The following is a 12,315-nucleotide window of genomic DNA, read 5'->3' as shown; positions in this document are numbered from 1 at the left end:
GATTGTTTCTATAGAAAAGTTGAAAGACGTGGAAGTTCCTGGGCCAGAGATTGAACCATGCCACTGCAGTGACCTAAACCGCTGCAGTGACGATGCCAGATCCTTGATCCCCTGCACCACAAGAGAAGTTCCAAACTCCCAAGACTGAAGTTTTAACAAAATTGCTACACACAGATCAACCTAGAGACATCAACGATACGTGTATATACTAATAAACCATCATTAGAAATTGAAAAGTTTCAAGCGGTATTTGCACTGGCTCCAAAATATGAAATACACGTGTATAGATCTAGCAGTGTATGTGAAAGACTTCAGTGGTTAGGAAGAAAAAAAACAAAAACTACACACCTATGAAAAAAATTAAAGACCCTTCTAAATAGGGAAAAGTCAATGTCACGTATTATAAAACACAATATAATAAAGATGTCAATTCTCCGTAATTGATCTGTCCGTTCAGTATAATCCCATATAATCTTAGCGGAACTTGACGAACAGGTTCTAAAATTTATTTAGAAAAATAAAGGAACTATAATAGTTAATGCGAATTTGAAAAAAAAATTATGTCTCATCCTACTTGTTGTCAAGGCATCTTATAGAACGTACTCTAAGAATCGAGACAGTGTGGGATTGGTAAAGGGCTAGCCGCATAGAGCAATGGTACAGAGTAGTGTCTAGAAATAGACCTTTTTAAACATATCCACTTGATTTCATCACAGGTATACAAGCAATTCACTGGAAAAATAGTAAAAGTACAAGCTCAACTGGACATCCGTTATGCACAGAAGAAAAGCACCTCAGTTTATGCTAGCACCGTATGCAAACATTTACTCAAAATGGACCATAGACTTAAATGTAAAACCTAAAACCATACTGCTTTTACTAGAAAGCATAGGAAACATTTGTGCCTTAGACAAAGATTAGGTTTATATATAATCCTGAAAGCATGATCCTTAAAAAAATATATTAATAAATTGGACTTATTAAAAACTCAAAACTTCTGTTTCAGATGCACTGTTAATGAATAAGCCATAGGCTGGAAGAAAACATTTGTAGGTACACATCTGCTAATGGACTTGTATCTACATTATATAAACATCTCATAAAACATCATAAGAACACAATGCAGTTTTTTAAAATGTGCAACATATTTGGATAGACCTTTTTCATCAAAGAAAATATGTGGATGCCAAAGAAGTATATGAAAACTCGCTCCACAGCATTAGTAATTACAGAAATGCACTTTAAAACACAACGAGATATCACTCAACAGCTGTTAGAATGGCTGAAATTAAAAGCAAAAACTAAAACCCAATAATACCGTCACTGGCAAGGACATGGAACAACTGGAACTCTAATACATTGCTGGTAAGACTGCCAAGTGGTATGATCGTTACGGCACGCTGTTGGGCAATTCCTTATCAAGTTAAATATACACTTACCATACAGCTCAACAATGTGAGTAAAAAGATATATGTTTACTTAGAAACCTGCATGAGAATATTCGTAGCAGCATTTGTCGTAATTGTTCCACACCAGAATTAACTGACACGTCCTTTAGCTGGTAATGAATGAAAAGCCGGGACTCACCCATAGACTGGGGTCCTGAAGTGCGCAGCAATAGGAATGAATCTCAGGTGCATTCTGCTAAGTGAATGAGCACATTCAGGGTCTTTGATCCCATTATGACATTCTGGAAAAGCAACGCTATGGGGACTGTGTCAGTGGCTGGCTGGTTGGGGAAGGTGGCTGAGAGGTGGGGAGAGTTGGCTACAGAGTGGCATGAGGAAGTATTTTTGGAGATGTGGAACTTTTGTTACTGTAGTGGTAATTACCTGATTATTTGAATTTATCAAAACTAATATAGCTGTACATTTTAAAAAGCGAGTTTTACTGTATTCACTTTATATCTAGTAAACCTAACTCAGAAGCAAATCATTAGATGCAGTTAAGAGCAGAGTGGCCCAGCTGTGAAAAAAATCAGTGAACCCGAAGACAGGGCTATAGCCATCCAACAATAATTTGAAAAGAGATTTAAAAAAGAAACAGAGACAAACCTGTGGGAGAAAAAGCAAGGAGTCAAACGTACATGTAGTCGTGGTTTCAGAAGAGAAGAGAGAGCACTGTAGAGACTTATTTCAATAAACACCGGCCAAAAACTATCTAAATTTGATCCAAAACAACCACCCCGCAAATTTGGGAATATATTTCAAAAATTTATCACAAAACCCCACTAAACTAAATACGTCATGGTAAAACTACTGAAAACAAAAAAGAAAAAGCAGCAGCCCGTTAGAGGGAAAAACAACAAAACCTAAGCAGGTTACACCCTCCTTTCCTCACCCCAAATTGAGAACGACAGACGGACTTTTCTCAAGTAACCCTGCAGACTGGAAGACAGTCATTTCTGCTAAAGGGCTGAAAGGAAAATAAAGCGCTTGACCTAGAATTCCGGGTCAGGGAGAACTCTTTCACCACCGAAGGTGAAGGAAGAACAGCTTCAGATAAACAAAAACTGAGAGAATTTGTCATTAGCTGCCTGCGCTGCAAGAATTGAAAAGGAGGCTCTTCTGGCTGAAGAGAAACGATGCCTGATGGGAATTCAGACCCACAGGAAAGGAGGAGGACCACTCTTCTGGGTTTCAAAGGCTAATATATATTTAATCTGCCACTTAGATCCTGCTCAGATTTAATCTCATAAGAGGTTCTCTTGATCACTGCTCAGCCCAGCGTTTCTCGATTTTTGTTTTTTCCAAACTTTGCCAAACCCATTAATGGATCCCGAAGTCAATCTAGCGGGTCTACATGCGTATTTTACTTTTTAAGGAGTAAAATGGAAAACACCAGAGTCCATTGGTATAAAGGCCAGGTATTAACTTTTACCGTTATCTCAGGCGTGTGTGTTTCTCAGGCAAAATGTGTTTCTGGATCCTTGGGTTGCAGTCCAAAATGTTTGGAAAACTCTGCCCAAACCCCGCTGGTCTTTGTATTTCTTGAACATTCCAGTTCCTATGTGTTGTCCGTTCAGAGCTCTCTTTTTCATGTCTTGGCATGGCTCGCTTCTTTTTGAGTTTAAATTTGAGCTCAAGTTTTAGCTTCTCAGAAAAGTCTCCGCCACCTCTCTAAAAGAGCAGGGTACCATAATTAGTGTCAGCATGAGCTTAAAAAAATCCTAGAACTAAAGAGTATCTAAAGTTCCTTTTGAACTTACCCTGAATTTGTATCTGGTAGTCAGAGCTTTCTCAAAACTTGTCAGTAATAGAAAGTGAACGTAGGAAAGCAAAGAGATAATAATAATAGTTTGTTTTAGGTAAAAGAAAAAAAAAAAAAGCATGGTTAGATTTTTCTAAAACTATTTGCCTGGAATTCAGATGTACAAATAAAGTCTTTGTTTGTTTTTTCAATTAACATCTTGCTTTTCATTCCTTGCTTCTTTCTCCCCACTGGAAAATATTACTCTGCACTAGTTTTTCTGGCCTTAGGTAAAAGCAGCTTTACATTAATTCTGGAATTTCTCTACTTTTCAGTGGTCAAATGTCCATATCCAGTAGTCCCAAATGGAGAAATTGTATCAGGATTTGGATCAAAATTTTACTACAAAGCAGAGGTTATATTTAAATGCAATGCTGGTTTTACCCTTCATGGCAGAGACACAGTTGTCTGCAGTGCAAACAGCATGTGGGAGCCTGAGATGCCCCAATGTATCAAAGGTATAAATATTGTCTTTTCCTTTTTTCCCCTGTATTTTATTTCTTTGATGTTAAGTATCAGTGATACAGAATAATTGTAAAGAAACAATTGTTGTTTTTAACTGTCTCGTATTCCTTTCTGTGGTCATTGTGTGACTTCAGATTCTCAAAGGAATCTGTTGTGATTCTGTACGTCATTGTAGGGTCTTAGCATTTTATAGACATCATATACGCATCTACATTTCTCCTGTTTGGCATTTTTACACCTAAAAATGAATAGCAGCCATTTTTTCAGAGTAAATTAAAGCGTAGGAAGTTTTACCTAAATAAGTCAAAAACGAAAGGCATAATTCATATTAATGAGAAGAAAGCAGTAATCCCCAAGTGTTTGATCTGCATTCTTTTGTTTTCCAGAGTCAACTCCTCCTATTACCCAACCTCCAACTCCTAGTGTCTCAGGTTTAGTAACGTCCTGCTTATGCATGTCAAAGTCTTTTAAATTCATTGTGATTTTTTTTTTTTTTAAATCTTTAAGATTCCTATGATTTTTCACTCATCAGTTTTGGAAATGAAAGGAGGAAGAACCTTTTAACAGAAATTTTAGCTGTTATAAAAAGCTTAGTGATTATAGCATTATTTGCAATAGTTTTCAGATATAAGCAGGTGGTAAGTTAAGTAAAATTAAAACAGGTTCATTTCCATGTGTCATGACTTCAGGCCTTCCTTACAGAGTGATAGTAAGTTTAAAATAGGATACATTTTTTTTAATGGATTTCCATATTTTTATTGATCTAATTCACTTTTTTTTTTTGCCTTTTCTAGGGCCGCTCCCACAGCATAGGGAGGTTCCCAGGCTAGGGGTGGAATCGGAGCTGAAGCCACAGGCCTATGCCAGAGCCACAGCAACGCGGGATCCGAGCCGCATCTGCAACCTACACCACAGCTCACGGCAACGCCAGATTCCCAACCCACTGGCAAGGCCAGGGACCGAACCCGCAACCTCATGGTTCCTAGTCAGATTCGTTAACCACTGCACCAAGACAGGAACTCCTAAAATAAGATACACTTAAAGTGCTTAACACAGTACCTGGCATTAGGAAGCACTTAAATGTGAAGTGCTTAGTGAAGTGCTTAGTGAATTAGTGCAGAGGAAGATCCATGATGTCTAATTGTAAACACTTATGTTTTCTGTGGTCATTGTGTGACTTCAGATTCTCAAAGGAATCTGTTGTGATTCTGTACGTCATTGTAGGGTCTTAGCATTTTATAGACATCATATACGCATCTACATTTCTCCTGTTTGGCATTTTTACACCTAAAAATGAATAGCAGCCATTTTTTCAGAGTAAATTAAAGCGTAGGAAGTTTTACCTAAATAAGTCAAAAACGAAAGGCATAATTCATATTAATGAGAAGAAAGCAGTAATCCCCAAGTGTTTGATCTGCATTCTTTTGTTTTCCAGAGTCAACTCCTCCTATTACCCAACCTCCAACTCCTAGTGTCTCAGGTTTAGTAACGTCCTGCTTATGCATGTCAAAGTCTTTTAAATTCATTGTGATTTTTTTTTTTTAATCTTTAAGATTCCTATGATTTTTCACTCATCAGTTTTGGAAATGAAAGGAGGAAGAACCTTTTAACAGAAATTTTAGCTGTTATAAAAAGCTTAGTGATTATAGCATTATTTGCAATAGTTTTCAGATATAAGCAGGTGGTAAGTTAAGTAAAATTAAAACAGGTTCATTTCCATGTGTCATGACTTCAGGCCTTCCTTACAGAGTGATAGTAAGTTTAAAATAGGATACATTTTTTTTAATGGATTTCCATATTTTTATTGATCTAATTCACTTTTTTTTTTGCCTTTTCTAGGGCCGCTCCCACAGCATAGGGAGGTTCCCAGGCTAGGGGTCGAATCGGAGCTGAAGCCACAGGCCTATGCCAGAGCCACAGCAACTCGGGATCCGAGCCGCGTCTGCAACCTACACCACAGCTCACGGCAACGCCAGATTCCCAACCCACTGGCAAGGCCAGGGACCGAACCCGCAACCTCATGGTTCCTAGTCAGATTCGTTAACCACTGCACCAAGACAGGAACTCCTAAAATAAGATACACTTAAAGTGCTTAACACAGTACCTGGCATTAGGAAGCACTTAAATGTGAAGTGCTTAGTGAAGTGCTTAGTGAATTAGTGCAGAGGAAGATCCATGATGTCTGATTGTAAACACTTATGTTTTCTGTGTCAGCAGCATTGCTATTTTGTTCATTTTAAGTGGTCTGTGGAGACCTTACAAAGGTATCTTCTGGGTCCAGGACTCTTTCATTTCACGAACTGCAGCCAGTTTGGTTCATATTATAAACCGGGAAATTTCTCTGGTCCGGTGTTTCTCCCACCCCCACCAAACCTCACCTGATTCAATTCTTATTTTTCACTTTACTGGGCATTTTTTATTTGGCAACAGAAAGTAAATTTCATAGCAGCCGAAAGGTAGGCAAAGTCCTTACTTATCAACAGGAGGTGGGTCATTTCTGGCAGGGACGCCTGATCATCTGCTCTGCTCAAGACTTGAGGGACTGTTCGGACGTGCGGAAGAAGTCACGCTCCTGCTCTCGGGGCTGCTCTCTGGCTGAGGCAGAAGCCAGAGACCAGAGGAAAGGGGAGAAGAGCACTGGCCTGGGACGCGGCCCCCCGGGTCCTGGTGTCGCCCTTCTCACACGAGGAACACCGCTTCCATGGGGCTTCATTTCCCGTTGTTTAACAGCGCAAAGGATGTCAGTTATTGGCGTCTAATTCATTTCCTACTGTCCTGATATTTTAAAGGCTTGAGGGGAGTTACTGATGTTGAGATGATGCTGAGAACACCTTTTTGCTGTGATGCCTGTAGACCCGGTGCCCAGCAGCCTCCTCGAGTACCTTGATGAGCGCCGAGGAGTTTTGTGGGGAAAGAGATGGTTTTTCGGCAGATGGTGTGTGAAGATTGCATGTGAAAGCTACCCTCATCGACCCGCCCATGTTTACAGACATGGTCCTAGTGGGAATATGCACTAAGTTTATTGATATGCTCTTTTGAAAGGATTGATCATAAGCATTTCAGAAGGATTTAAAAATACCGATACATGGAGTTCCCGTCGTGGCGCAGTGGTTAACGAATCTGACTGGGAACCATGAGGTTGTGGGTTCGGTCCCTGCCCTTGCTCAGTGGGTTAACAATCCGGCGTTGCCGTGAGCTGTGGTGTAGGTTGCAGACGCGGCTCGGATCCCGCATGGCTGTGGCTCTGGCGTAGGCCGGTGGCTACAGCTCCGATTCGACCCCTAGCCTGGGAACCTCCATATGCCGTGGGAGTAGCCCAAAGAAATAGCAAAAAAAGACCAAAAATAAATAAATAAATAAATAAATAAATAAAAATACCGATACAGTTGTGTTTGAAAGAAGAGAGAATTGGGATTGTGAGGACGAGTTAATAAGATCTTTTTTAAAACATCAAAAATAAAAATTCCTCATGAGACTGTCCATCATTTTTATCTTCAGTTAGAGAAAGACTGTGAAAAGGGTCATTAATGACATGTAGTGATGATGAAATCTGCTTATGCAAATATGGAAAAATGGTCATGCTACTATGTGGAAAAGAAAAAGGTACAATTATGTATTATGATACTATGTAGATGGCATTTTTTTAGATTCGTATGTTTATTCTGAACACATTATTTTTGCGATTTGTTATTAACGTCTAGGATTTCCCTTATATAATACAAAGATATAGTGAGCATTCTCAGGCATACATTCTTATGTAGTTAAGTAAAGATACATTTCAGGTTAATCTGACAGAAGTAGAATTGCAAAGTTTAGAAAATATGTGTATTTCTCATTTTGATAAATCATTTTGAAGAATAATCTTTTTTGAAAATCAAAATTAAATCCATAATTTTGAATTTCGCATTGATAAGGCTGCAGAATTGAATTAAATATATTTTTCCAGATTCCAAGCCTACTGGTACACCTGCAACCCCAGGACCAAGCCATCCAGGTTCAGTATTCTTTATTCTCTTTATATTGCTTAGAACTTTACATGGTGATGAATTTAATTCTCAATGGAGCTGAATTTTTTCACTTGGCATTTATTTATTCAAGTCCTTTTTTCATTTTTCTATTTGGTCTCAAATATTTTGCTTGTTGATTTGTCAGAACTCATGAAGTGAACTTTTTTCCTCGGCTTTTTTTTCTTTGCCTTATTTTTACTCAAAGTCAGTGTTCCTTTTAAGATTTTATGTTACTGGATAAATGTTGCTTTTTATAACTTTTAATTGCATAAATTCTAAATGAATATAATTTTGTGAAATTTCAAATATTATAAAAGCATTCAGATGGAGTTCCCTTGTGGCACAGCAAATTAAGGATCCAGTATTGTTACTGCAGTGGCTTGGGGCACTGCTGTGGTGTGGGTTCAGTCCCTGGCCTGGGAACTTCCACATGCCAGGGACACCCCCCCAAAAAAAAGAAAAGAAAAGAAAAGAAAAAAACAGTACACGGAGTAAAAAGTTACTTCTCTTTCTTTAGTCCATTTCCTCCATCGTCACTTAGTAGCTCAGGGTGTCCTTTTAATCTCTTCCTGTACGTCAGCATCTCCAGATATGTAGTTCCACATATTTTGGTATTTTCTCTTTTTTCTTAACCAAAAATGGCATCATGCTGTTCCTTTTTTTCTGAAACTTGCACTTTTTCCACTTAATGTCTTGAACCAGCATTGTATTCTGTTTTTTTCCCATCCCATTTAATGACAATGTTGCTATATACCTTATTTTATTTATTCTCCTATCTGGAAATTTGTATGTGCAGGTTTACATTTATAGGTGTAGTTGCGTATGTCCGTCTTCTCTCTAAGGGCTATGGGTATTGTGTCCTTCTTATAAAAGCCTCAGTACTTCCCCACATGCTGGAATTACCTGAACATTTCAAACAGGCGCCCTGATTGCATTCTTTGCATTATGTTGTTGGTTTACCTGAAATTCATTATGGTGCGTGGAGTGAGACTGGGTCCCTCTCCACTCTACCCCTCACCCCCATCCAGCGGCTAAGTAGCAGTATTTGTCGAATAAATTCTTTCTCTCCAGCTGCTTTGAAGTGCCAGTTTTTACCACACACTAAGTAAATTCATAGGCGTTCTAGTCGTCTTTTATCTGTTTCCTTGAACTCTGTCCATTCGTGTGCCAGCATCAAATGGATTGCAGTACTAGGATATGTTTTACTCTTTGTCAGGACACATCCTTTTCAGAAATGTTCACGCTCTGTTAAGTTTTCTAGATCAGCTGTATTTGTTGTGGTTGTTTTACAGTTTTAACCATTGTAAGTATACCTTTCAGTGGCATAAAGTACATTCACATGGTTGAACAACCGTCACTACTGTCTCCAGAACTTTCTCTTCATCTCAAAATGAAGCATTAAATCCATTAAATAGTAACCTTCCATTCTCCCTCCCCCCCTGCCCTAATGACCAATATTTTACTTTCTCTGAATGGGACTGTTCTGGGTCAGGAAGTGGAATCCCCTCTGGCTTATTTCATCGAGCATGAGGTTTTCCAGGTTCGCCCGTCTTGTAGCGCGTATCAGAGCTGTGTTCCCTGTTAGGGCTGCCTAATAGTGCATTGTTCGTTTATACCATACTTCATTTATCCATTCATCTGTTGATAGCCACCTCAGTTGTCCCCACCTTTTTGCTCTTCTGAAAAATACATTGGGTTATGTGGTAATTCTGTGCCTACTTTTTTTGGGGAGCAAACATAATGTCTTCCTCAGTGGCTGCATCATTTTATCTTCTCACCAGTACTGCACATATAGGTTCTAATTTCTCCACCTCTTTGCCAACACTCATTATTTTCTTTTTTTAAAAGAATAGACACCTTTTCACATGTTCAGTAGCATCTCATTGTGTGTGTGTGTTTTTAAATTTCCCTAATGATTAATAATTGATCATCTTTTCATGTGCTTATTGGTCTTTTATAGATCTTCTTTGGAGAAATGTCTACTCAAGTCCATTGTCTATTTTTGAATTGTTTTGTTGTTGAGTTTTAGGAGTTCATTGTGTATTTGGGGTACTAATCTCTTATCAGGGATATTATTTGAAGATGTTTTCTCCCGTTCTGTGTGTTATTGCCTTTTCACTCTGTTGATAGAGCCCACTGATGCAAAAAAGATTTTAGTGGGTGTTTTTTTGTCTTTTTAGGGCCGTACCCATGGCATATGGAGGTTCCCAGGCTAAGGGTCTAAGTGGAGCTGTAGCCGCTGGCCTACACCACAGCCACAGCAACACCAGATCTGAGCCACGTCTGCAACCTACATCACAGCTCACGGCAACGCTGGATCCTTAACCCACTGAGCAAGGCCAGGGATCGAACCCGAAACCTCATAGTTCCTAGTCGGATTCGTTTCTGCTGCGCCATGACGGGAACTCTGCAAAGTTTTTGGTTTTGATAAAGTCCACTTTATCTAGTCTTTTGTTGCCTGTGCCTTTGGTGTCACATCCAGTAAATCATTGCCAGCTCCAACACCATGAAGATTGTCCTCTGTGTTTACTCCTGAGAGTTTTATTCTTTAGCTCTTATGTTTAGTTCTTTGATGCTGTTTGAATTACTTTTTGTATATGGTGTAAGGTAAGCATCCAGCATCATTTTTTTGCATGAGGAAATCAGATTTCCAAGAACCATGTGTTGAAATGAATGCCTTTCCCCGTTGTTCCCCACTGAATGTTCTTAGCACCCTTGTGGACAATCATTTGACAATATGTCAAGGGTTTATTTCTGGGCTCTCTGTTGCATTAGTGTGTCTTGTCTCTATGCTAGTGCCACTCTGTTTTGAATATTGTAGCTTTTTAGTATGTTTGGGAACTGGGAAGTGTCAGCCTTCTCAATTTTGCTCTTCTTTGTCGAGCTTTTCTTGGTTATTGCTCATCCCTTGATTCCATATGAATTATAAGTTGGATCTTTTAATTTCATCAAAATGATTTTCAAGATGATAATAAGGGCTGCATTTAATATGTAAGTCACTTTGCGTAATATTAACATCTTAATAGTAAGTTGTCCAATCCATGGACACAGGATGTCTTTCTATTTATTTGTATCTTAATTTTTTCAGCAATGTTTTATAGTTTTCACTGTATGAATCTTTTACTTCCTGTGTTAAGTTTATTCCTGAGTATTTTATTCTTTTTGATAATGACTGTAAACGGAATTATTTCCTTAGTTTCCTTTTTGGATTGTTCATTGTTCATGTGTAAACATGGAACTGATTTTTGTTTGTTGCTTTTGTAGCCTGCAACTTTGCTAAATTCTTTTATTCTCTCAGGTTTGTGTATATGTATCTGTGTCTGTGTGTATGGGGGTGTGTGTGTAATCTGTGAGTTGCCCTTTTATAAGATCATGTTATCTTGAACAGAGATCATTTTATTTCTTCTTACCCAGTTTGAATGCTTCTTCTTTCTCTTACTTACCTGATTGTTTCATCTGTGACTCCAGTATTATGTTGCACAGCAGTGGCAAGTGCAGGTATCCTGGGTTGTTTCTTATCTTAAGGGGAAAACTTGTAGTTTTTCACCATTGAGAATGATGTTAGCTACGGATTTTCAACAAATGGCCTTTATTGTGCTAAAGTTTCCTTCTGTTGCAAATCAGATCTTAAACTGTTTTTAAGCCCTCATGTATCTTTTAATTTTTTTTTTCTTCCACTTCTGTGAGATAGACTTGACACATGGCACTGTATAAAGTTTACAACAAACATCTTAATGATGTGGCTATCATACATCATGAAATGATTGCCACAGTAAGTTCAGTGAACTTCCATCATCTTGTATAATTTAAAATTAAAGAAAAGAAATGGTTCTCCTTGTCATGAGAACTCTTAGGGTGTTCTAGAGCAGTGTTACGGTTTTCTCCAGATATGTGCCCAGGATTGGGGTTGCTGGGTTGTGTGGTAGTTTTATTTTTAATTTTTTTTAAGGAAGCTTCATACTCTTTTCCATAGTGGATGCACCAATTTACTTTCCCACCAACAGTGTATGACAATTCTCTCTTTTCCACACCCTTTCCAGTATTTATTATTTGTAGACTTTTTGATGATGGCCATTCTGACCAGTGTGAGGTGATACCTCATATAGTTGTGATTTGCACTGATAATTAGCAATGCTGAGCATCGTTTCATGTCCTTTTTGGCCATCTGTATATCTTTGGAGAAATGTCTGTTTAGATCTTCTGCCCCATTTTTTGATTGAGTTGTTTATTTTTTTGACGTTGAGCTTAATGAGTTGTTTATGATATCCTTTTTAAGTTTATTTAGGTCCCATTTGTTTATTTTTGTTTTTATTTTCATTACTCTAGCAAGTGGCTCAAAAAATATAATGCGATTTATGTCAAAGAATGTTCTGCCTGTGTTTTCCTTTAAGAGTTTTATATTATCTGGCCTTACATTTAGGTTGTTAATACACTTGGAGTTTATTTTTGTGTGCGGTATTAGAGACTGCTCTAATTTCATTCTTTTGCATGTAGCTGTCCAGTTTTCCCAGCACCACTTATTGAGAAATTGTCTTTTCTCCATTATATATTCTTGCCTCCTTTGTTGTGGATTAGTTGACTGTAGGTGAATAGG

At 38.3% G+C, this 12,315-nt stretch overlaps 1 protein-coding gene across 9 annotated transcripts in view; it reads left to right on the top strand.

Annotated features, from left to right (window-relative positions):
• CD46 (CD46 molecule) overlaps positions 1-12,315 on the top strand; it is a 54,162-nt gene that overhangs the window by 23,205 nt on the left and 18,642 nt on the right. For 4 of the 9 annotated variants that reach the window (XM_047752447.1, XM_047752451.1, XM_047752444.1 and 1 more), the window contains exons 6-9: positions 3,525-3,707; positions 4,101-4,145; positions 5,150-5,194; positions 7,661-7,708. In XM_047752447.1, coding sequence (XP_047608403.1) covers positions 3,525-3,707; positions 4,101-4,145; positions 5,150-5,194; positions 7,661-7,708 — 321 coding nt within the window. Of the gene's footprint in view, positions 1-3,524; positions 3,708-4,100; positions 4,146-5,149; positions 5,195-7,212; positions 7,245-7,660; positions 7,709-12,315 lie in introns of those variants that run through there. The other 5 variants (XM_047752450.1, XM_047752445.1, XM_047752452.1 and 2 more) reach the window with 3 other exon arrangements.

The sequence above is a fragment of the Phacochoerus africanus genome, chromosome 11 (genome assembly GCF_016906955.1).
Source record: "Phacochoerus africanus isolate WHEZ1 chromosome 11, ROS_Pafr_v1, whole genome shotgun sequence".
NCBI lineage: Eukaryota > Metazoa > Chordata > Mammalia > Artiodactyla > Suidae > Phacochoerus > Phacochoerus africanus.
The sequence above is the reverse complement of the archived record's forward strand: the minus strand, read 5'-3'. Positions and strand labels throughout refer to the sequence as shown.